General features: G+C 55.9%; 10 protein-coding genes across 10 annotated transcripts; 4 read left to right on the top strand and 6 right to left on the bottom strand.

The window, feature by feature from the left end:
• Nucleotides 1–225: 225 nt before the first annotated feature.
• BDY17DRAFT_317015 (uncharacterized protein) lies at nucleotides 226–1,470 on the bottom strand (the record flags this gene model as incomplete). The annotated part of the gene is made up of 1 exon (XM_033736053.1): nucleotides 226–1,470. The coding sequence occupies one exon, from the start codon at nucleotides 1,468–1,470 to the stop codon at nucleotides 226–228; it is 1,245 nt and encodes a 414-aa protein (XP_033588797.1).
• A 238-nt stretch (nucleotides 1,471–1,708) lies between these two features.
• BDY17DRAFT_298167 (telomere length regulation protein-domain-containing protein) lies at nucleotides 1,709–4,832 on the top strand. Its single transcript, XM_033733700.1, has one exon. It carries the CDS (start codon nucleotides 1,767–1,769, stop codon nucleotides 4,761–4,763), a length of 2,997 nt encoding a protein of 998 aa, XP_033588796.1. The 5' UTR covers nucleotides 1,709–1,766; the 3' UTR covers nucleotides 4,764–4,832.
• BDY17DRAFT_298166 (uncharacterized protein) lies at nucleotides 4,833–9,821 on the bottom strand. Its single transcript, XM_033733699.1, has one exon. It carries the CDS (start codon nucleotides 9,513–9,515, stop codon nucleotides 4,977–4,979), a length of 4,539 nt encoding a protein of 1,512 aa, XP_033588795.1. The 5' UTR covers nucleotides 9,516–9,821; the 3' UTR covers nucleotides 4,833–4,976.
• Nucleotides 9,822–10,720: 899 nt separating this feature from the next.
• Nucleotides 10,721–11,577, bottom strand: BDY17DRAFT_310755 (uncharacterized protein; the record flags this gene model as incomplete). The annotated part of the gene is made up of 4 exons (XM_033735474.1): nucleotides 10,721–10,773; nucleotides 10,828–10,892; nucleotides 10,944–11,002; nucleotides 11,053–11,577. The coding sequence occupies 4 exons, from the start codon at nucleotides 11,575–11,577 to the stop codon at nucleotides 10,721–10,723; spliced, it is 702 nt and encodes a 233-aa protein (XP_033588794.1).
• A 42-nt stretch (nucleotides 11,578–11,619) lies between these two features.
• BDY17DRAFT_298162 (UV radiation resistance protein and autophagy-related subunit 14-domain-containing protein) lies at nucleotides 11,620–13,578 on the top strand. The gene is made up of 2 exons (XM_033733698.1): nucleotides 11,620–11,672; nucleotides 11,738–13,578. The coding sequence occupies exon 2, from the start codon at nucleotides 11,966–11,968 to the stop codon at nucleotides 13,565–13,567; it is 1,602 nt and encodes a 533-aa protein (XP_033588793.1). The 5' UTR covers nucleotides 11,620–11,672; nucleotides 11,738–11,965; the 3' UTR covers nucleotides 13,568–13,578.
• Nucleotides 13,579–14,408, bottom strand: BDY17DRAFT_298161 (uncharacterized protein). Its single transcript, XM_033733697.1, has 4 exons — nucleotides 14,106–14,408; nucleotides 13,922–14,045; nucleotides 13,799–13,870; nucleotides 13,579–13,743 (listed from the first exon to the last, which is right to left on the bottom strand). The coding sequence occupies exons 1-4, from the start codon at nucleotides 14,177–14,179 to the stop codon at nucleotides 13,696–13,698; spliced, it is 318 nt and encodes a 105-aa protein (XP_033588792.1). The 5' UTR covers nucleotides 14,180–14,408; the 3' UTR covers nucleotides 13,579–13,695.
• A 47-nt stretch (nucleotides 14,409–14,455) lies between these two features.
• BDY17DRAFT_155620 (uncharacterized protein) lies at nucleotides 14,456–16,023 on the top strand. The gene is made up of 4 exons (XM_033729666.1): nucleotides 14,456–14,645; nucleotides 14,717–14,904; nucleotides 14,950–15,609; nucleotides 15,668–16,023. Exons 2-4 carry the CDS (start codon nucleotides 14,721–14,723, stop codon nucleotides 15,820–15,822), a joined length of 999 nt encoding a protein of 332 aa, XP_033588791.1. The 5' UTR covers nucleotides 14,456–14,645; nucleotides 14,717–14,720; the 3' UTR covers nucleotides 15,823–16,023.
• Nucleotides 16,024–16,161: 138 nt separating this feature from the next.
• BDY17DRAFT_324516 (something about silencing, SAS, complex subunit 4-domain-containing protein) lies at nucleotides 16,162–17,697 on the top strand (the record flags this gene model as incomplete). Its single annotated transcript, XM_033737202.1, has 1 exon — nucleotides 16,162–17,697. One exon carries the CDS (start codon nucleotides 16,162–16,164, stop codon nucleotides 17,695–17,697), a length of 1,536 nt encoding a protein of 511 aa, XP_033588790.1.
• Nucleotides 17,698–17,886: 189 nt separating this feature from the next.
• BDY17DRAFT_324515 (uncharacterized protein) lies at nucleotides 17,887–20,063 on the bottom strand (the record flags this gene model as incomplete). The annotated part of the gene is made up of 3 exons (XM_033737201.1): nucleotides 17,887–18,038; nucleotides 18,095–19,291; nucleotides 19,955–20,063. The coding sequence occupies 3 exons, from the start codon at nucleotides 20,061–20,063 to the stop codon at nucleotides 17,887–17,889; spliced, it is 1,458 nt and encodes a 485-aa protein (XP_033588789.1).
• Nucleotides 20,064–21,481: 1,418 nt separating this feature from the next.
• BDY17DRAFT_317011 (putative peptidyl-prolyl cis-trans isomerase) lies at nucleotides 21,482–22,066 on the bottom strand (the record flags this gene model as incomplete). The annotated part of the gene is made up of 2 exons (XM_033736052.1): nucleotides 21,482–21,673; nucleotides 21,731–22,066. The coding sequence occupies 2 exons, from the start codon at nucleotides 22,064–22,066 to the stop codon at nucleotides 21,482–21,484; spliced, it is 528 nt and encodes a 175-aa protein (XP_033588788.1).
• Nucleotides 22,067–22,176: the final 110 nt, after the last annotated feature.

Raw genomic sequence — 22,176 nt, 5'->3', positions numbered from 1 at the left:
ATGTGGAATCTTGAGATGGGTGCATACCCAGGTGATATGAACGAAACATTGGAGCAATGCGCTCGGATTATTGAGCCATGGGTTGTGTCTCATCGAAAGACAACTGGCTGCCATCTGCCACCTTCTACTCGTTTGCTCTATCGCAGCTCATGAACACCAGTGCCGCCGCCGCCATCGCTATGCAGTCAATCAAGCAAGCAAGCAAAGCATTGCGCTTCATTCCGCCTAAGAGAACCGGACCTTGTAGCGGAAGTCGATCGCAAAGGCGGGATCGCTGACCGCCATCTCCTCCCCGTCGGCGAGCAGTTCGCTTAGCTTCCTCTTCAGGTTGCCCTCGGTCTGCATCCTCAGACTCTCCGGGGCGGAGTAGTAGAGCGTCTTCTCCTCCGTCCGCATGTTGGGTTTCTTGAGTTGGCTTTCGGGGCGCTCGGCGAAACTATCGACCAGCTCCTGAAGCGTAGTGTCCGGGTTGATGGTCAGATCGCGGGGAAGATTGCCACACACTGGACAAGCCGGGTTCTGCTCGTGCTCGAAGGTGTAGGTGTAGACGCCGCTGTCGCCAGTGTATTGCATGTAGTTGTTCGTGCCGGGTGCGCCGAGGAAAGGGGCAGAGGATGTGGCGAGTTTGAAGGCTTCGTTGCAGCAGCTGGCAGCGATGATGGCGTTGGTGCTGGCAATGGCGGGGATGATGTTTTTGACCACGCCCTGCGTCAGGCTGTACGTGACACCTTGGATGCCGAATTCCTGGGCACGCAGAAGAGCTTTTTGGTAGAGCCAGGTGATGTGCTCGGGGTCGTCGGTGTCGAGGGGAATGTCTTTTCGGTCCTCTTCCCACTTGATGATGTGTGCCCACTCGATACAATGTTGGGGTTGACGTGGAATGGTGGCCAGGGTGCACAGCGGGACGGCTGCTCGTGGCGCATGCATGTCGAGCTGACACTCGATGCACGAGGTCATGGTGGGCAAGATGACCCTCGACTGGCCTTTGAAGCCTTCCGTACCGCCATCGATGAGCGGCTTGAGGCTGTCGGGGTTTCCCATGTCGATCATGCCAACCAGCGTGGCGTTGATCCATCGCCGGGCCTCGATGCTGTCGAGGCCACAGATGATGATGTTGAATTGCATGTAGTAGTCCTCGTCCTTGTCCTGGATCTTACCGACGTATGCATTGATTTTGCAACTGGGCACCCGCCTGGAGACAAATTCGGCAGCAACGGTGGCCTTGGGCTTGCCCACGTCTTTTTCGCGAAAGAGGAACTGGCGGTTGAGATTGGAGACGTCGATGGTGTCCATGTCGATCACATCAATCTTGCGGAAGCCGCTTAACGCCAGATTCTTGAGGATCTCGCAGCCCAAACCGCCAGCACCGATGACCAGGACTCGGAAGTTTTCGATATTGCTGATGGGGATGGCGCCAGGCTCGTATTCGTCTTCAGTGAATCCACCTGGTCGGGAGAGCAAACGGTCCATGTACTTCCAGCGAGCTCGAGGATTTGCTTCACCGTTGACGGTAGCTGTCGGCGCAACCGCTTCCGGCTGCAGGACCGCGGCCATGTTGGAGACGATGAGGTTGGGGTTGATGGTTGACCCAAACGAGCGAGTGTTGTCGATACAGCGATGCAGTAAGGTGGAGGAGGCTGTTATCGATAAGGGTTAGGGTTGGAAGACATGTGACAATCTTCGTCGGGACTTCACCCATTCACCTTGACAATCTGTACTTCTTCCCCCGCAGGCCATTCTCCAAACAGCATGTGCCCGAGTAGAGGATGGCGGACTTTCTGACCGCTGTCAAATCGGTGCGCACGCATGAAGATGTCGACTCTGGAGACACTCTTCTCACCGCCGTGCGAACGAGACCTGCCGCTCCCCAGCCTAGATCTCGCGACCACTCAGACCCGACGATCGACGCGGTAACACACTCTCACGATGATACAAAAACGGTAGATCAATCAGCGATCTCATCAGTAGCAGCTGCACCTCTCGAACAAACTCTCCATGCTCTACGCTCCCAGCCCAACTTGGACCAACTCATCCCGCTCCTGCGCCAGCTCTCTCAAGATCAACCGCCAGATGCGCATCTCTCCCTGCACGAACCTGGCCCTGTACAAGCTCAGATCATCAACACCCTCCTCACTGCCACATTCTCTGACTACTGGTCCGTCTTCAGTAAGCAACAACGCCGCGAATTCGCCGCCTGTCTGCGGAACGTCGCTGGACTAAACGCCATCGTAACCCACCTGAGGCTCACGGATCCCCTCGCGAAAGACCGACCGAATCCGAGCAATGCCTCGACCGTCGACTTGTTGCAACTTGTCCATCTAGTGTTAGCAGGGGAAGACGCAGTGGCCAAGATCTGGCTTAGCTCCCAGGCCGCCGTCAAGGATGGTGTGAAGCTGGACATGCTCTGGAAGCAACTCACTGCTCTTCTCGCCTCCGGAAAGGTCATTTCCGCCGTCGCACAGGCCGAGGATTCAATCAAGCGTGCATCTGGGGAGTGGCACTGGCTGTCAAATGCAGCCGATTATGCTGCATGGCTGGGTCGGAGTATCGCCGCGCTCCTGGAGCATTCTTCAAGTGCTGCAGCACAGCTCCTCGCGAGAGCCCTGAACCTGACACCTTTCAATGCCATCTGCGATGGCCTGTACACCACTGCACTGTCCCGCAACGAACCCGGTGGGCGAGCACCTGTCCTCATCACAGACCTCCTCAGCCACGTCCCGGCATACTCAATGCGAACGCTTGTTGAGCAGTCCCTTCGCTGGCTTTCCTCCCTGAGCATGGCTCCCACAGGGCCAACTGAACAGCAACGAATGGTCGCCGCAATCACAGGCCTGCTGTCGACACTCATCCAAAACGAGAATACACAGCAAGATCTGGTCTCCTTGCTGCATGACCCGATCGCTTCCAGCGCCCTTTCATACCCCGCTCGGCGAGCGTCTATTGCCTCAATCGCACAGCTGGACAACACCGATCACTTGTACCGATTGCTTGAAAAGCTTTTCGCGACTTTCTGTGATCCTCTTTTCATCAATCATGCTCCTATTCGCCAGCAGGAGAGCATCATCCAGACCCTGCTCCTAGCTTCAGGCTACCTTAACCGCCAAAATTCAGTGGCGTTTCTCGTCATCGGAAGGTCGTCTAACGGCATCCAGGGTGTCAGTAATCGGCTCGACAGTTCCAATACTCGGGCACGATGGTTGGGGATGGTCGTTGCTACTGCTGTTTCAAGATTGACGGATCGCGAGAGCTCAAGGATGAATTTTGGAACGGATGAAATGGATACTGACGACGCTCGTTGGTACTTGCATCTCCCCGACATTCGCGACCGATGTGGCAACTTGAGGCTTTTCTCAGAGCTGTTGCAGGCGCATCAAATGCAGTCCAAGTCTCCCAGGCCTGTACAACAACCACCAGCGAGAGAGAAGCAACAGATACTGAATGGCAAGCCGGTATTTGGTCCTCCACGGCCGCCCGCTCAGACCGAAGTGATTGGTGATAGGATTACAGAGATTCTCGATGACGACGGTGCTTCGGAGATCGATGATTTCAAGCCGTATGCAAAACCAGACAGCGACCCTGAAGATAGTGACGAGGATGCCACGCTGGTGAACCGTGACAAAGTGAGACCACCGGCCTACATCCGCGATCTCATCTCCATGCTGCGAGACGACAAGAACCATGATCGATTCGAAATGGGCATCCGCTCAGCCGCTCCGCTGATACGACGCAAGCGAGACTTTGGTTCGGAGGTGACAGACCACGCCGAAGAGCTTGCCGGGATGTTCTGCAACCTACAAGACCCCTTTGAGACTGACAACTTCGACGAGCTCAAACTGCAGGCGCTGATTGCCGTTTTACTCTCTGACATTGCAGTGCTAGCGCCGTGGCTCAGCAGACAAGCCTTTTCAGGGGATTACTCGTTGTCTCAACGTTGCACTGTGCTCTCAGCTCTCGGCTTGGGAGGCCGCGAGCTCGCTGGTCTTGTTGTTGAGGACCAACTGAATCCCTCCCTGCCAGATACGAAGTTTCCCAGCAAGCAACTCCCACCCCGCCTTCACTCTCTGTACGGTGGAGTAGGCTCCTCCACAAAGAGTCTAGATGCCGCCAGCACCTCGACGGAGCGGGCACTCATCCAACCGCTCGCCCTTCGAGCCGCAGACCAATCAACCGCCGAACTGAACGCCGTCAAAGTCCGGACGTTCTCGAGCCGTATGGCCGTCGAGCGCACCAAGCGCAAAGCACCGCCGAATCGACTGGCGAAGATCTTCGGCCAAGCGTTCTTCTTCCCCCTCGCGAATCGATATCAGCAGGAAGTCGCCGCATATGGCTCGGCGAGCGTGTTTGCCTCTGTGCCAGTCGTGCTCGTTACGTTTCTCAAGACACTAACGCTCTTACTCCATGCCTCCGGCCCAGCCACGCTCGCTCTCCCTCAGATCACCGCTGAGTTCTGGGAACTTCTTCTCTCGTTGCGAGTCCGAGCTGTTTCGGACATCACCATCCTGCAGACCGTCCTCTTTGCTCTGCTCACCTTGTTGGAAATGAACACCGACAAGCGGCGCATAGCCGAGGAGCACCCGCGCGAATTGATGGAAACGCAGCGATGGGTGGACATGGTGTTCGATCGAACGGGCGGAGGCAATTTCATCGCGGAAAACGAGAACACTGACGAAGCAAAGGTGCGCACGCTCGCTGCGGCTGTGCTGGTCAAGACCAAGGAGGTGATTGATGCATATCAGAAGCAGCTCGTTGGGTATGGCCAATGATGCGGAGGGAGGGAATGCGCTCTGTCAATGTGGAGGCCAATAGTACATTCGATATTGATACAACGAAGAGACGGACGTGATTCCCTCATCATCACCCTCTATGCTACTAACCGAGCCCATACTCGCTCCAAAAAAACTCCTCGCTTGAACGGTAATACTACAACGCCCGTCCCTCTATCAACACATCCAAGGAAGCTGCTCCAGTCCCTCCCTTTAAGCCGGTGAGCCAGCGTCACCCGTCGACTTCCGGCTCCCAAGTTTCAACGTCAGCTTTGGCCTGGGAGGCGGTGGCATAGCCGGCTTGCTTTCCACCGCGGACGGCTCCTCCATCTTGACATCAGCAACGTCGGCTGTAGAGGGGATGTCGTTCTGAATGCCGACCGGGGTCTCCACAGTCTCAACGCTCTCGCTTTTGATCGCGGCAGCTGGCGCATCAGCAACAGGAGCGGGACCGTAAGTTCTGAACAAGCCAAGGTTCGACGCGGCATCAGCTACTACCGGGGTGTCGAAATAGTTCATGCTGTTCGTCGGTGACTGGAAGGCAGGGAAGGAAGAAGAAGGAGGCACTGTTGGCGTGATGGATCGCGAGGGCTGCGTAATTGATGGTGGCACAATGGTAGCACCGTTCTGAGGCCGAGGAGAGGAGAGTAGGATACGCTGAGCCTCAGCTGCGTTACGGCCGAGGCGGAGGATGACTGTCCTTGAGCCCTTTGGCTTGCCTGCAGCCGATCGTGCAGCTGGCGTTGTCGATCGTTTTCGATTGCCAGCTGGGCTACCCTTGCGATTCGGCGAGGCAACGGATTCCGTCGGCGTTGGCTGTCTCGACAACTTCGGCGCCTTGGGACTGCCTGCCCCGCCAGGAGCGTCAAGATCCATGCTCTGCTTTCGCTTTACGCCGAAGTTCAGCTTGATCCGGGCCTTCTCCGTCGTCGGTGTAGGGAGCTGAGGAGGCGCTGCGGCTGGGATCGCGGCTTCCTGGGCCGCAATCTTCGCTTGGAGTTCTTGTTCCTTCTTCGCAATCATGAGCTTCAATTGAGCCTGTTGTTGGATGTCTTCTTTCTGCTTGTCATGGACTTCCTTGGACAGACGACCGGCGTACTTCAGATCGAGCTGCTGCATTTTCTGCCAATGTGGCAGAGACAAGCCCTTTCGCGGCTCGGTTCTGTACTTGCCGTGGGGGATGAATTTGATTTGCCCCTGGCCCATGTTCTTGCATCGCCACATCCGGGGCAGTGTCAAAGAGACAATGTGCGAATCGACCGGCTCATACACGAGAGCCGCGATATCACATAAAGCCGCCACCTCCTCCATCGATAGATCTGTCGAGGTAGTAGCATCCCACAACGCATCTTTGAAACTGCTCTCGTTTTCAAGCGTGGCTTTGAGTGCCACAAGTGCACCATCCGGCGTGGTCTTCCGCGTGGCTTCTAACCTCTTGGCTTCGGCACTGGGCTCGTGCTCGATGATCAGTCCAGCATCCGCCATGGGTTGTGGCGGCGCCTTCACAGGCTCGGGATCTCCGAGCGCAATGTGACCAAGAGCTTCGCCGAGAACGATGAGCAGGCCATCTCGGAACGACGCGGAGTTGTCCGCGCCGAGACAGTGAAGCAGATAGCTCAAAGCACTCATCTTGCGCAGGACGCCAATCTCCGATAGGCAGCGCCAGGCTGCTAAGCGCACGCTCTCCGCATTGCCACTGCGAACGTACTGCATCAGCTCCTTGGTCTTGTCCTTGACGATGCCCGCCTTGGTGAGCTCTTGCAAACAACCGAGGGCAGTGACTGAATAGACATTGTGGTAGCTCGGATCCCATTCATCGATTCGCCGATGGCGTTCGATTTGCGCAATGGCGAGGTGCTGGAACTCGACATCTGAATGGTCTTCGGCTTCCATCGGCTCGTCCTCGTCGAAGTTGAAGCTGTACGTCGGTTGCACCTCTCGATGCGAGGCAATCAGAGAGTCCGATAGACAAGTCATCAGCGTCGCGATATAGTGGCTGTCGGAGATGATTGCGCTCTCGTTGTCATCATCGTGTATGGTGTTGTTCGAGTTGTCGTTGAACTTGAGCAGATCAACGAAGAATCGTCTGATTTCCAGCGGGACTTTACCGTCCTCGTCCCTCAGCTGAGCCATGGCCTTCGGGATTGCACACTGGATGATGAAGTTGCGGCGGTCCGAGAAGAAGTTTGACTTGGGCATATTTGTACCAGCAATGCAAAACAGCTCCCGGAAGGCCTTCATGAGGTGGAACTGACCAATCTCTCTCCATCGATCCTTGGCGCAGATGGCAAGGCCCTCGGCAGCCATTTCGCGGATGCCCCAGAAGTACTTGTCGTCCATCAGGGTCCTCACGAGGATGGAGAGGCTGACGTGGTGCGGATTAGAGCCCAGAAGATATCTCATGGACTCGTACTGCGCCACGATGTCGCGGTCCTGCTGGAGTTGAGAGACGTACATGTACAATGGCATGACAAGATGAATCTTGCCGATCCATTCGAAATCGGCGTCCATCCGGATCCACTCATAGCTCTCCTGTCCCATCTTCTCCTCGTCCTCTTCCGTCCAGTCAACCAGATTCCACTCGTTCTTCTCCTCTTCGGTCTGGTATTTGTCGCCCAGGCAGAAGAGCAGGGCATCCTCGCCACCCTCGACGTTGACACCTTCGGCCATTTGGCGCTCCTTTTGTCGCCTGGAACGCTTGAGTCGCTTGTACTTGGTGTTGTAAGGGATTTCGAGCTTGGTGACGGCTTCCTTGATCTCCACTATGTGCTCGTAAGGCGTGCCGTCCGCTTCGTGAATCCTAATAGTCATGGGGCCGGTGAACACAGGGTTAGTCTCAGGCGCCCACACATCGTTGACGTGTTCCTTCACCTCTCTCATGAAGTTGCTGGGTTCGAAAGGCGGCTTGGTCACACGCTCGAGCTGCTTTTGCACAATCGACATCTCCACTACCAGCTTCTTCTTGTTGAAGCGCTGGGTGGCATAAAAGATGGGACAGCCACTTTGAAAGACCCATTGGCGGAAGAATGATTCGAGCTTGTGATGGCCCAGTCTCTCGCAAGTCCGCTGGAAATCCAGCGTGGACAGTTCGCCGTTATTCAACGCACCCGTCCTGGCGTTGAGAAAGATTTTGTTGATGATACGCTGCACACCAGTCTGTCCGGTCGTCTTCATCAATCGTCGATCCAGAATGAAGAGCACCAACGCAGACTTGACATTCACAAACTCGCGGATGGTGTGATCGAGATGATACAGCTGGCCAAGAGTGACCATTGATGGCCGATCGACGTCCAGCTCGTAGACCTTTTCGGCGGCAAGCTTCTGTTGCCAGCGAAACTCGTTGTTACCGCAGAGGTCTTTCATGTAGGCGTCTGTCATAAAGCCTGCGATGCCAGCGACGACCCAATGGTCTGCCGCTTCTTTGGCGATGACATTGACGCCCATCCATTGATCAGCCAGCGCCCGGATCAGGATGCGAGTATTGCGGTAGATGGGCTCGATGATCGTCTTGGGAAAGAGAAGACGAGCGCTGCAGAAGGACAGACCGGCGGTGGCCATTGTATCGGGGACCAGATCATCCACGAAGAGCATTTGGTAAGTGGTGAACGGGAATGATCCATACTTGATCGCCATGTTGTCGACTGCCCACGCGATTGTGTAGGAAGTGTTGAGGAGTTCCTTGCTTTGGCCTGGTAAGCAGAATCCTTCGACCTTGATTGCAGTTTGTCCCAGTCTCTCCTCTTCCTCGGATTCGCGTGCGGCGGACAGATCAACATGTTCGAACGGGCCGATGGCGAACCCGATGTGTCTGGCGGCCACGGGTTGAGCGAGATTGAACGAGACTGTGTGTCGGGTATCATCGTCGGAGTCCACCACATCGTCGACTAAGTCTCCAACGCAGACCACTGTCAGTTCAAGCGCCGCCTCATCCTCCGCGAGGTCGACGAGGTAGTGGTCAGAAGCGTGGCTGCTGACCCCGGTACCGTTCGCCGCATTCGCAGCCCCGGTCGCGCTCGTTGCACTCGTACCATTTGCATGAGCTTGGTTGCTTTCCGGGTGCTTTGGCAGCCTGAAGGCATCTCCGAGGGTACGTGGAGTCCTGATGGAGATTTCCCAGCTGCAACGAGTGGTCGCGTCGTCAATACACGGAAAGATACAAGAGGTATTCCCTGGTAGCAGCTCGGCCTTGGTGTACATGTATGGGTATCGTCGATCACCCTCCGCACACCCAATCCATTGCAAGCCGTCGCGGAATGTATGCACGCCGAACTCGATGGTGATTTTGATCGGGGCAAGCAGAGGGGCCCCGGATGCGACGTCAAGTTTCTCGCCATTTCCTGCCTGAAGTGGCTGAGCTTGTAGCTCTTTGATGAGTTTCGCCGGAAGAGTAACCGTGAGTTCGGGTGCTGGAGTGGGCCGGAGAGACTGCGCAATCTTGTCTTTCAGCAGGCCATGTTGATGCACCGTTGACTGATATGGCATCTGGAGTCGTTGGTACGGATCGGTGTACTCCCACTTGGCCCGGATGCCTCCCACTTCGATGGACGTGACGCTGCATTGCCGGCAGTGCAGTTTGACAACTTTCACGTCGTTGATCAACGGCAGGATGGTAATCTCCGTACTGCCCTTCACTGATCGAGCGGCGAAATCGATGTCCAAGTCCACCTTCTGCTTCAAGATACTGAGCTCCGTTTCCTCTGATACTGGAGCTGGCCCCTCTGCCGCCACCACCTCTTCGAGGGAGGGGGCCATGATGGCGCGCCCAACCTCTTCACTTTGCTATTGCCGTGAATGTGATCATGCCAGCGCAGTTGCGTATGCGACCGTCGGCGGGAGACGTAGAGGGCAACGACGTCAGGATGTCTTGGGTGATGTTGCGATCAGGGGGAGAGGCGCGTGTGAGGCAGATGGCGGTATCGCTGAGGCAGAAGTTGATGAGAACGGCGAAGGCGTAAGCTTGGAGGAAGGTGGGTTGTGAATAGTCTGGTAACTGGTGCGGCGCATTCACTTGCTGATGCGAGTGGAGGAAGCAGATGGACAACTCCAACACCAGTCGGAAGTAGCCGAAAGCTTAAATCTGTACGGCAATATCGGAAGTGAAACCCGAGGACAGTCTTCCCTTCAACACTTCCCACATACTGCAGGAAATCAAGCTACACGACGCAAGCCGTCTGGCCATCACTGTCCACGCTCAATAGCCGCGAGAAAGTCCTGCTACGGATGCTCTTGACGCAGGACATCGACGTTTTCTCGATGCACTATCCCCTTTTCCCCGTGCTTTATTGTGCCCGACAGGCGTAGGTGTACAAGACCATGACGGAACATATCGAATATGGGTTGTAGTAGAGGCGGTGGGTGTAGTTCGGGGAAATCAGATTGATCGAAGGGCAGCACGATGCGCTTGTGAAATGGATACATGTAGTCGAGCAGGCCAGAGTAGTGTAATGCTCAGATGATGCTCCACCATCACCGAACCTGAACCCTCTTCGGCCTACATATCGGTTCCACGCGCATCGCCACGAAGGTGAATCGAGAAGGATCAAGTCGATCCTCTGGGTTTTGCTTCAGGCTTGGATTTAGGCTATGGAGAGAGGTATATGAGGATGGAGAAAGCCGGATTTCGAGATGGTGCAACAATTTCAAAGGAAATCGCTTGCTGAACAGATGGGTATCGAGCAAAATGGACAACGCTGAAACGCTGCGTAGCAAAAAGAGACGAGTGTGCTGCCGTGTCTAGAGGATGACACAGCGCGCAGGATGCAGGTCGGATGAAGATAAGACAACCCGGAATTCGTTGTCATCGGTCGGAGAAGCGTATCGTCGTGGAGAGGGTGCGAAGCGTACGATCTTCTTGCTCGCGACCTGGGGGCAAGGTGCCGCTGTCGTATTCGCAACATCTGCGCAACTCTGGTTACTGAACAGTGGTGCAATTGCTGTCATGACGTTACTAACATGTCTCAACTGGCAAGCAGTTCCAGCGCACTTTTGAAGGCATCGACCACTTTGATGTCTGAAGAACGCAGGGTTAGCAACGCGGAATGCGGCGCAGACTGGGCTGACTTACAATGTTGACGCTTCGCTGCGAGCCCGTCTTCGTGGTGCTGCACCAGGGTCATTTGGGTTTTCAGCCTTGCGGGGTTGTCAGTAAAACACCATGCCGCCATTTTGGAGAAACATTACCGCTTGAAAGTCCGATTGGACTCTTGATTCGATCCGGCGGCCGCCCACATGCCGAAGGACTAATCGGTGTCAGGTAAAAAGGCAGAAGTGATGCTGAAGGTCAACTCACCTGGGAAAGGCCCTGGAATTCGTCCACTATCGCTTGTTCTTTTGCAGCGAACTCGGCCTGTTTCTCGTGAAATCGCGCTTCCAGCTCCCTCCAGTCGAAAGCTTCCATGTTCTCCAGCGGGTCATCGACGAGCGATTGAGAGGACTGAGAGTTCTCGCTTTTCGCTTCTTTCATGCTCGACGAATGAGGTGGCAGATGGGGGTGATCACTGCTAGCGGAAGGCTGCAGTTTGACAGTCTCTGTTGTTGAAGGCTGTGCTTCTTCCCCGGAACGTGGACCATAGTGCGGTACGGCAACCGAATGATGCGTAGGAGCCTGAGATGGATCTTCTTTGACGGACTCGTGGGTTGGATCGTCGTCTGAGGTCACCTGAACGACTCCGTCAAGAGCCATGGAATGCTCGTCCTCCAGCGGGTTTTCAGCGGTGTTCTTGTTTGCTGAGGTGTTGGCATGAGACTCTTCGGGCTCGATAGACTGTTCTCGAGATGGTCCAGGAGAATGGGACAGGTCTACGGTGTTGATCATGTTGTACCTCTCCGCATGCGGACGCTCTTGCAATCACCATGGCGGCGTAAAGCTCCGGCGCCGGGAAGTCGCGATTTAACCTTTCAAGAAACGCGCTTGCTGAGTCAGATTCGCGCGGTCACATGTCGACTATTGTGGTGGTGATGTGCAAGTTGCATACCTCGCAGACATCGACCCGCCTTCACTACGCTGCTTGTCAGTTACGAGCACCAGCCGTAGTATGTCTGCTCCTGTATACGATGTTTCTTTCCAAGCCAACCATGCAGGGCCGCGAGCTGCGGTGACTTACCGAGTGATCTCATCGCCATCCTTGGACGATACGCCATGATTCAGCCTTGCTATTCGCTGTTCCTCGACCGAACAAGTGTCAGCAGCGGGAGAGTGAAAGATGCAGTGCGGTATCTGTGAGAAGGACTTTGGAGCGCGACGAAAAGCACACTGCGCATCATGCGCTCGAGCAGTGCTATACAAGAGCAGGGTCGAACAGGCGAGTGCACTCTTGGATCGAGAGAAGTGGCACACACACGTCGAAGCCATCACTCGCCCTGGGAACGATGGTGTCCTAGCAGCCCTGCCAGTTGATGCGGACTGGGACAGCATCACGACGGGCATCAAAGCCCACAGCCTGGAGGGCGTGAGGATAGAGCTTGCGGTGGCCGGAGAGAAGATCAAGGGCATCGCGGCGAATGCGGACAGATTGAGACAAACGATCGAGTCCTACAAAGCCTCAGTCGAGAAGAAGAAGGCTTCCAATCAACGTCGCCGGCAACAGCTGTCGCTTGAGCGGGAGCAGCTGGAAAAGCGGAAGCTTCGCGCGAGGGAATCGGTGCAGGCGGCGGTCATGAAATCGAATCATCGGCTGGGCAAGCTGCAAAAGCGCGCTGCTGATGCGAGAGAGCTGCTTTGCGGTGAAGTGGCATCCTTGAGCGGACTCCACAGGATCACCAGGGACGATGGCAAGACCGAGTATCACTTGGCTGGAGTGATGGTGCCGGATCTCCGAGACCTGAATGGCATCAACGGCAGGATCCGCAGCGAAATCATAGACACCACGACGGCTTCCAAGCCCCTCGCCGAGACTCACGAGATAGTGTCAGCTGCGTTCGACAACGTTTGTCGTCTCGTCGGAATTGCCTGTCACTACTTATCTGTTCGGCTGCCTTCGGAGGTAATACTACCCCATAACGACTTTCCACACGCCGCCGTTGTGCCCAGGGGCTCATCGTACCAGTCCAACAACCCTCGCTATCCGGTCTCCCTATCAAGTCGATCCTCAAGCCCTGTCGCATCTCGCATACTGCAACGGAGTGATCTCTCACGGCCCCGGCTGCTGTGCCTCGACCGGCCTCTGCCACAACTGCAAAAGGAAGAGCCCAAGACAGCCATGCTGTTTCTGGAAGCGGTGACGCTGCTGGCGTACGATGTTGCGTGGTTGTGTCGCAGCCAAGGGATGGATGACACAAGTTCGTTTGCGGACATTTGTGCCATTGGCCAGAACCTACATCACCTCTTCTACGGTAAGGATGAGAAGAAACTAGCCAGGCCATTACTCATCAGAGCGCCATCCTCAGCAACTACAATCACCGGACCATCCGCCACACCAGGTGCAGACGGAGTGCCGTCATTCGGGCTATACAGTCACGGCAGCGCTCACCACTCCCTGGCCGGACACCAGGGAGCTTCGCTCTTCACTTCCGACTCCTTTCCTGTTCGTCAGACCCGACTCACAGATCAGCTCAAGTCGTATCTACGCCAAGAGACGGCGCGGGCGGAATGGCATTTCATCGACGAGACGGAATGGGACGAACAACGCGAAGATGAAAGGGCAGTGTTGGTGGGAGGTTCACGGGCATTACAAGATCCCAATGGGCCTGCTATGAGTGTTTTGAGCGTCAGACCGAGCGACGGCACGGACGAAGCCAACCTTCCGGTGCGCGAAAGAGGCAGTCGGGGATGGATGAAGGTGAGGGGACGCGACGGGGCAGAGTGAAGGGTAGTAGAGCTTCAAACATTGCTATTGTCTGCTTGCATTCCCCATAACCCTTTTCTCGACGATGATCTCGTCCGTAGTTTCACTGCAGCATTACGTGACACGCACGTGCGAGACTCTTCCTGTCCTTAGCGGCCAGTTGCCGGCTTCGTTGCATCGTCGCCAAGATTGCCCGCCTGTTGATTCATGAGACCGCGAGCAGCATTGTAAGTGGGGAGTTCGGGTACTCACGAATTTGCCCAGGGGGTTCTGCAAGCCTTCGCCCATGATGTCTTTGACGCCGCTGCGGAGACCTTTGATCTCCTACGTCGCCGTTAGTCAGGTGTACCGTTTGATGATGGAGGAGAGGCGCACGTCTTGATCGGCGGCAGGTAGCTTGTCGACGGCAGACTTGGCCATGTACGACGCTTTATTCTCGCCCATCTTCTCCAACACTTCCTCCTCGAGCCAGCGCTTGAGGGAGGGTGGAATGCCAAAGCTGGAAAGGTCGACAGTGTCAATTCGATTCAGTGGATGGATGATGGCGAGCTGTACTTACAGGAAGATGTAGCCCGCAAGAAGAGCTGCCGAAGAGAGGATAATGGCGAGAAGGATGGTGGATGGGTGCCACATGGTTATGATCGTGATGGAATTGACCTTCTCTTACTAAATCGATGTTGTGGAAAGGTCGATGAGAACGAGAAGGAGAAGGTGAAAAGCAAGACACGAGAAGATGAAATATCATTGCCAATACATACCACAACCCCATCCCTACCTGACCTCTTCCTTGCCTCATCATTCTTCCCCTGCAAGATTGCTGGGGGAAAGCAGGATTTGTGAGACGCGCGAGGCTTCACATGCCAGCGCCCGGCTGCACCTGCACCCTTGCTCCAAACATGAGCTTGCCGTCCCTGAGCTGAACCCCGCCACAATGCTCCACGTCATTGGTGGGGCACGGGGGTTTTACGGGCTAGCTGGCCTGGCCAGGTACCTGATCAACCAAGCTTCATTTTCTATTCTTCATCACTCTTTTCTCAACCTGTCAAATTACCTCAATACAGCCGAGTGACGATATTGCACAAGTTTCATCAACCCTCAAGTGAGTGTGGCATTTCAGCATGCTGTGAAACGTGCCAGACATATTGACTGACCATTGTTCCCCCGGCAAAGTACCATGCCTCACCATCGCCGAGAGGAAGAGGAAGGAGGAGACTCCTACGGAGGTGGAAACAACGGTGGAGGGGACTCGTACGGAGGCGGCCGTGACAACTACGGAGGCGGTGGGCAGCAACAATACGGCGGAAGAGACAACTACGGTGGTGGTGGGCAACAGCAATACGGCGGTGGAGACAATTACGGCGGTGGCCAGCAGCAATACGGTGGCGGAGACAACTACGGAGGAGGTGGTGGCCGAAACGAATATGGCGGCGGAGGAGGTCCTGGACGCCGAGACGACTACGGTGGCGGGGGAAACTACGGAGGTGGTGATTCGTATGGCCAAGGTGGTGGTGGCGGAGATTCGTACGGCGGAGGCGATTCATATGGACAACAAGGTGGGGGAGGGGACTCCTATGAGCAAGGGTACGGGGGAGAGGGGCGCGGTGGGGGATATGGCGGTGGGCGTGGCGGAAGAGGAGGCGGCGGAGAAGGCCGTGGGGGCGGGCGAGGAGGACAAGAATACGGAGGCGGAGGGCACGGCGGCGGCGGTGGCGGCTTCGACTTTAACCAGGTCGAGCAATACGCTCACGAGCATGCCGGTGGGAGTGGGGACAGCAGCATGTTCAGCAACGCCATGAACCACATCTCTGGCAACGCCTCCCACCTGCAGAACCAGGGCGTGGACGAAGATAACATGGTCCAGGCACACCAGTCCTTTTTCGGCGGTGGGGGAGGCGGAGGAGGCCCGGCCACTAGCGGAGGAATGGGCTCGGCCGCGGCGATGCAAGCCTTGAAGATGTTTGGATCGGGAGGAGGAAGCTCAGGCAGTGGAGGCGCGAGCAGCGGAGGCGGGATGCAGCAACAGTTTATGGGCATGGCTATGGGCCAGGCTGCCAAGCTGTTTGGTGAGTTCATGCACATCTCTGCGTCTTGGGGGTGAACAGAAACTAATGTGTCTCGCAGATCAGCAATCCGCCTCTGGCAATGTGGCAAGTGGTGCTTCGAAAGAGAGCGCTATTCAGCAGGCGGCCGAACAAGCATTCAAGATGTACATGGGATCAAGCGGAGGCGGGGGTTCTGGTGGTGGACTGATGAGCCTGGCATCCAAATTTCTATAGTCGTTACGTGAGATAGACGATATAGCCATTGACTAGGACTGTCATCCAGCACTTAAATATAAAGCCCATCGCGATATGTGGATGTTTGAGGGTGCATGTGGAAATAAAAGTTTCCAGGGTCCACGAAGCGGCGCGGAAAAAGGGAAAGCGCAGACCACCCAAGCCGCGGCGCGATGATGATTTTTGGGAAGGAGCAGAGCAGGGCCAGAGCAAAGCAATCATCAGAATTGTATTCCCTTCCAAAACACCCCACCAACGCGTCCCTTTTCCCTCGTGCAGCCCGGCAGCATGCCCGACACCACCTCGTCGTCGCCTCCGAGATGATCGACGAGGCAAAACATGGCCCTTCTCTCGCGTTCTCGCGTGCCGAAGATCTCCGCGGATGGGCGGCGGGCGCGCGTTGCTGCATCACGCCGCCATCGTCCCCCTCCCTCCCACCACCCCAACGCCCATAACGCCTCCTCCCTCCCCCCGACCTCTCCCTCACGCGACCACGACGACCATCAGCCCCCGGCCAAGCGCCGCAAACTCTCCATCCGCACCAAACAGACCACGCTGGATGACTACGCCTCCATCCGCCAATCAGCGCCGCCACACCCTCCGACACGAGTCACGGTCACACAACCACATGGGCCACTCATACAAAACACCAACGGCGTGCAGACCTTGCTCGACGCCGACGAGGATGAACTGGCTTTGCCTGCCCCCACCAAGCCGCTTCCCAAGCCTGCTTCTTCCTTGAAGACCGACGACAAACGAACCCTACGATCCCAAGATGAGGGCCCGCGATTGAAGAGCGAGCTCGCCATATACTTCCCCAACTACGAGGACATCATCTTCGATGCTCCAAAAGATCTCGACTTTCTCACGGTCGACTCCACTCTCTATGTCACCGACGACACTGCCCGGCCACCCTCTGAACCAAATACCCCCAACAAAGGCAGCAAGCATGTCAAGTCAACACCAGGGCATGCTCGCAAGGGGTCGGCGAATGGAGCACCACTCCAATCGACGCCACGGAGAAGCTCTTCCAACCAATTCAACGGCAGTCCCAGTTTGAACTTGGAGATGATCGCCCGCAGTCTGCCCACCTTACCCGAAGACCCCCTCACCGATGAGCATTACAACAAGTCCCACCGACGCGCCGAGCGGAAAGAGAAGCAACTCCGCAATATTGAGAAGGAACGGGCGATGCATGAGAAGGTGCAGCTCGATCGATTGCTCGAAGGCTTGCAGGGTCACGATTGGTTGAAGGTGCTCGGCGTGACGGGCATTACAGATGGAGAGGCGAAGAAGTATGAGCCGAAGCGGGACTACTTCATTGCCGAAGTACGTGCCTTGGTGGACAAGTTCAAGCAATGGAGGGAGCAGGAGCGTCGACAAAAGCTAGACAAAGAGGCTGCTGTGGCTGCACGAGAAGAAGAGATGATGGAGGATGGCGGCGAGGAGGAGGAAGAGTCTGAGCTGTTTGACTCCGAAGCGGCCAGCAGCACCGGCCCTCCCAGCAGCGATCTCAATGCGTCGGCGGCAAGACAGCTCCAGCAAGAGACGGCGATTGCCCTCAAATCTCTCGCTGCTAGCACATCCACTCCCAGAGGCAAAGAGCTGGCTGCCAACCCGCTACCACCCGTCTTTGTTGAGCCCCCACCCGAAGTCCCTTTTGTCAGCTTTTACGACAAACCACACCTCCGCGATGCAGCTCTGGGCAAGGCGAGGTCTGGCCGCAGCGTGACTGCTTTCGGGCATCCGGTGCCTGAACTGGAGGAGCGGGAGTTTGAGCTGCCGGACGAATACGCAACTCAAGACGCCATTCGAGCCAACGCGCGAGAGAAGAGGCGACGGAAACGGGAAAGCGTTGCGAATGCTTCGAATTGAGTGGGCTATCGTGTTATCCATCCATCCTCGCCGCTCGTCTAGACGCTTCGCTGGATACTCCTGTACTGTAACATCCTTTCAATTCAACTGCAGTCGGTGAGATCATGGGGTCTTATTCTGAGTGCTGCTCATCTTTATCTGTCCAGACTATTCTATGTGGGTAATCGCGAAATGTGAATCGACCAAAATCTACAGCAGTGGATTCGAACGGTACTCAGGCACCACACCGTTTGCATGGCCCTGGCCCTTCTTCGCCTCCGACACGTTTTCCGGCCCGTCCTCGACGACTTCTTGCTCTGCCAACCACTTCTCTGCTTCGAGCGCTGCCATGCATCCCGAGCCTGCAATAAGAGTTAGCACCTGTAGTGAAGACGGATGAAGGATAAACAAGACTCACCAGCCGAAGTAACGGCTTGTCGATAAATCTTGTCCTGCACATCGCCCGCCGCAAAGACACCTGCGATATTCGTTTCGGCCGTGCCAGGCGTGGTAATGAGATAGCCATCATCGTCCATCTTCAACTGCCCCTTGAACAGGTGGGTTGCCGGCTCGTGGCCCACGGCGTAAAACAAGCCGTTGGCCGGAATCTCCTCCGTCTCACCGGTCTTGGTGTTCTTGACGACCATGCTTCGCATCAGACCACGGGGGCCGTCATCGCCCTTGATCTCCACGCCTTGGTGGTTGTATTTGATTTCAATCTTGGGATTGGTCGAAAGACGTCGGGCGTTCACCTTGCTGGCGCGCAGCACGTCTCGCCGCACAAGCACGATGACTTTGGACGCCTTTTTGGCGAGGTAGAGAGATTCTTCCACCGCGCTGTCGCCGCCTCCGATGACCACCAGAGGCTTCTCCCGGAAAATCGGCAGGGATCCATCGCAGACTGCGCATGCAGAGACGCCATTGCCCCAGTACTTCTCCTCGCCATCCAAGCCCAATCTCCTCGCTTTGGCGCCTGTGGCTATTATGATGCTGTCGGCGGTGTGTGTCTCCTCCTCGAGCGCGTCATCGTCTCCCATCGGGTGTAGCCAGAACTTGAATGGCCGTTGGGAAAAGTCCACCTTGCCGACGGTCTGCGTGATAATCTCCGTCCCGCATGCCTCGGATTGTTTCCTCATTTCGTCCATCAGAACGGTGCCCTTGATCATCTCGTAGCCCGGGTAGTTTTCGACTTCGTCGGTGGTGGTGAGCTGGCCGCCGGCTGCGATGCCGAGGGCGAGGAAACCCTCGTACATGACGGGTTTGAGGTCGGCGCGTGCAGCATAGATGGCGGCGGTGTGGCCGGCGGGCCCGGAGCCGATGATGACGAGTTTGGAGTGCATTTTGCGGGTTTGCTGGAGGGCGGAGGTGGTGGGAGAGAGGGCCGGGTTGGTGGCAAGCAAGGGAGCGCTGGTGCTGTTGGCGGGGCGGTAGAAGGACGCGGCGGCGAGGAAGGGCAGGCCGATACTGGAGCGGAGCGGTCGAGAGCCTGCGCGGCGGAAAGCGTTGGAGAACACTTTGGCGATGCGGAGGGGAGGGGAGGGGATTTGTAGGTGGTGGAGTGAGGTCGCCGGTGGTTGTCGGCGGGTGGCGTATGTAGGTGCTGCTTCAGCAATGACTAACCCGAGTATTTATAACGGGCGGCGCGCGAGATGTTGCTCGGGATGCGTCATGTGGAAGCGGCAGGAACTGGCGGGTGTGGATGTGGATGTCGTGGTGTTTAGTCAGGCCGCATGCGTTCAATGCAGAAGAATTTCTAATTGCGGAAGGAGATTCTAGAATCACGCATCGCCGTGCGCCGCGCTCATTAGTCAGGCTGCCGTCAGCGACGACACCCCTTCGCTGTCAACCATTCGGTGTCACATTCAATTCGTTTTCGTCTGTTCTACATTTTGGTCTCGTCGTCTCGAGATATGAGGACCTGAGACTGGGGCATGGCTATACCATATAGCTTTGTCCCGTCATCGTAAGACGAACGCTGACCAACTCGCCGCTCTGATAGGAGCATGTTGCCTAGTAAGATGTCGTCTCGTTTCTTGGCTCTCATGCTCCTTTTTTCCCTGTTCGTCTCATCGCAAATCTCTGTCATTGTCTCTGGAGCAGTGGATGGAAGAAGAGGCTGCACAATCATGGCTCGTCGTAAGAAATCGAGCAGACCCGAGGTGTACATCAGGTGGAACGAAGACCTTCGGTGTGTTGGCTGCAGTCACAGGCTGAGATGGTTGAATTGACTGTCTTCCAGGCTCCTTCTTCACTCAATAAAGACAAACTTCAATCTCACCCCTTCCGAAGAAGTGGAGGTCTTTGAAAGGATCTCCGGACGTGCCGGCATCAAGCAGTCCCTGCTTGCTGCGCAGTTCAACCTCCGCTCCCACCCCAATGGTCGGCATCATTGGTGCTTTCTAGACGCGGAGACTGTTGCACACCTTCGACGAATCAAGGCTATGACGACACAGATCAGGCAGGCTTGCCACCAGCTTGGAATTCGGGAGCAGCAAAGCACCCCATTTGAACCATCGTGCGCGGTCACTACGACAGGCACAAAACGGAGGGTATTGCAAGCGGTGGTGATTAGAAGGCAGCCAAACGAAGCCAGCCTCGTTCCCCGGTCCGCGGCAGCTCTTGGGCACCCAACATGGCCGGAGCGCTTGTCGTTGCCCAAGGGCAGCATCCTCTATCGGTGAGAAGTAAGTTCCAGTAAGCTATTGGAAGCAAGAAACCTTGACGTCTGGCGTCAGGTATAATGTGCCTAGCAAGAGTCAGACGTTTCTTACTCCCGATGGCTGCTTTGTTGCTGGACGATTCAGAGAAACTTTCGGCTTCCTGGACATTCCAACGACACCTCCATCCGAAAGCGACATTTCTTTCTGGCATGATGTCTGTCTACATTTCAATAGACGCCCAACAGCGACGCCACTAATCTCAGCATCATCCTCTTTAAGCTGGATTCTGGGGCTGGCGGTTGGTGTTCGATAGACGGGTAACGCTGGAGGCTCCGTGGCTAATAACAAGGTCACAGATCAAGGCCTCCATCAAAGGTGATCAGAACGGCACGATATCACTCATCTTTGTGGATGACAGCATGACTTTGTACCATGCGCGAAGCTTTCACGCAAAGCTTCTGCCATTCAGGTGCTGTATCGAGGGGAACTGGCGCGGAAATCATAACAGTGAATGGGTGGTGTACGGCAAGGCCAAGACGGCGGTCACCTTGCCCGTCGCTTACATCTTGACTGAGGCTGCAAAGCACCAAACAGTGGGACGCTTACTACAGAAGACCACTTTATTGGGGAGCGGTGTTGGCGAAAGCCTGCCACGATCGCCTTCGAAGCAGAAGCCATTTGAGGTCGACCAGTATCTCGTTGACCAAGCCTATGCTTGCTTTATGCGCGCCGTTCTAAGGAAGGAAGGGGAGACCGTGCGAGCTTCGATGGCTTAGTTACGGACGGTGTGCGCTGTAGTAGAGATTGAGAGATAATCAATCGTTGGGAGCTGGTCTTGGGAACGAGTCATTCGTTTGGGATCTTTCAAAGGACCAATCAAGGGGTTGGAACTATGACCATGTTCATTCATTCCTCGGCATCAATCATCTTCCTCTGTGCTGCATCGAGGTCGTCAGGATAAAGAACACGAGGCGAGCCGAAAAAGCGCCTGCTGCAGCACAAGTATGTGAATCTCGCGCTCTTTAGCCTTGCACGATCGTAGATGTGGATGAGATCCACCTGGTCCTTGACTTTGGCGATACTTCCGTCGCTTGGTACTCGGCGGATGGAGTAGTAGTAGAATTGCTGGACTTGGTCCCGAACTCTCACATCTCACCACACTGCGCAATCACCACATCCTGCGCCGGCTTCTCTGACCTCGTGCGGACATTCTCAATCTTCTTGACCGTGTCCAAGCCGTCGATGACCTTGCCGAAGACGCAATGCTTCCCGTTCAGGAAGGGGGTCGGCACGGTAGTGATGAAGAACTGGCAGCCGTTCGAGTTTGGGCCACCATTCTGTACAGCAGATCGTCAGAGAGGTACTCGAAACTGGAAAAGGGGAGATTCACTCACAGCCATGGACAACAACCCAGCGGTATCGTGGCCCAGCTTGAAATTCTCATCGGCAAACGTCTTTGTTCCGTAGATGCTAATCGACCCCGTGCCATCGCCGTTGATAAAGTCGCCGCCCTGAATGACGAAGTCTTTGACGACTCGGTGGAACTTGCAGCCTTTGTATCCCTGCGGTCGGCCAAGGTGGTTCTTCGTTTCGCCCGTGCAGAATTGGCGGAAGTTTTCTGCGGTGCGCGGAGTGATGTCTGCGAACAACTCCATTTTGATGCGGCCGAGCGGCTCGCCGCCGAGAGTGATGTCGAAGAAGACGATCGGATTCGGTTCGTTTGTGGCCATCTTGAGGCTGGTTGTTTGTGTCTGTAAGGTGGTAAGTTGGTGTCGGCGCGGTAAGTTAGGGTGAGGGTTCATGTTTTGACGGCTCGCCCCACCCGTGACGGACGACGAAA

The sequence above is a fragment of the Neohortaea acidophila genome (assembly GCF_010093505.1).
Source record: "Neohortaea acidophila strain CBS 113389 unplaced genomic scaffold BDY17scaffold_6, whole genome shotgun sequence".
Lineage (NCBI taxonomy): Eukaryota > Fungi > Ascomycota > Dothideomycetes > Mycosphaerellales > Teratosphaeriaceae > Neohortaea > Neohortaea acidophila.
This window is presented reverse-complemented; position numbering and strand designations above follow the sequence as displayed.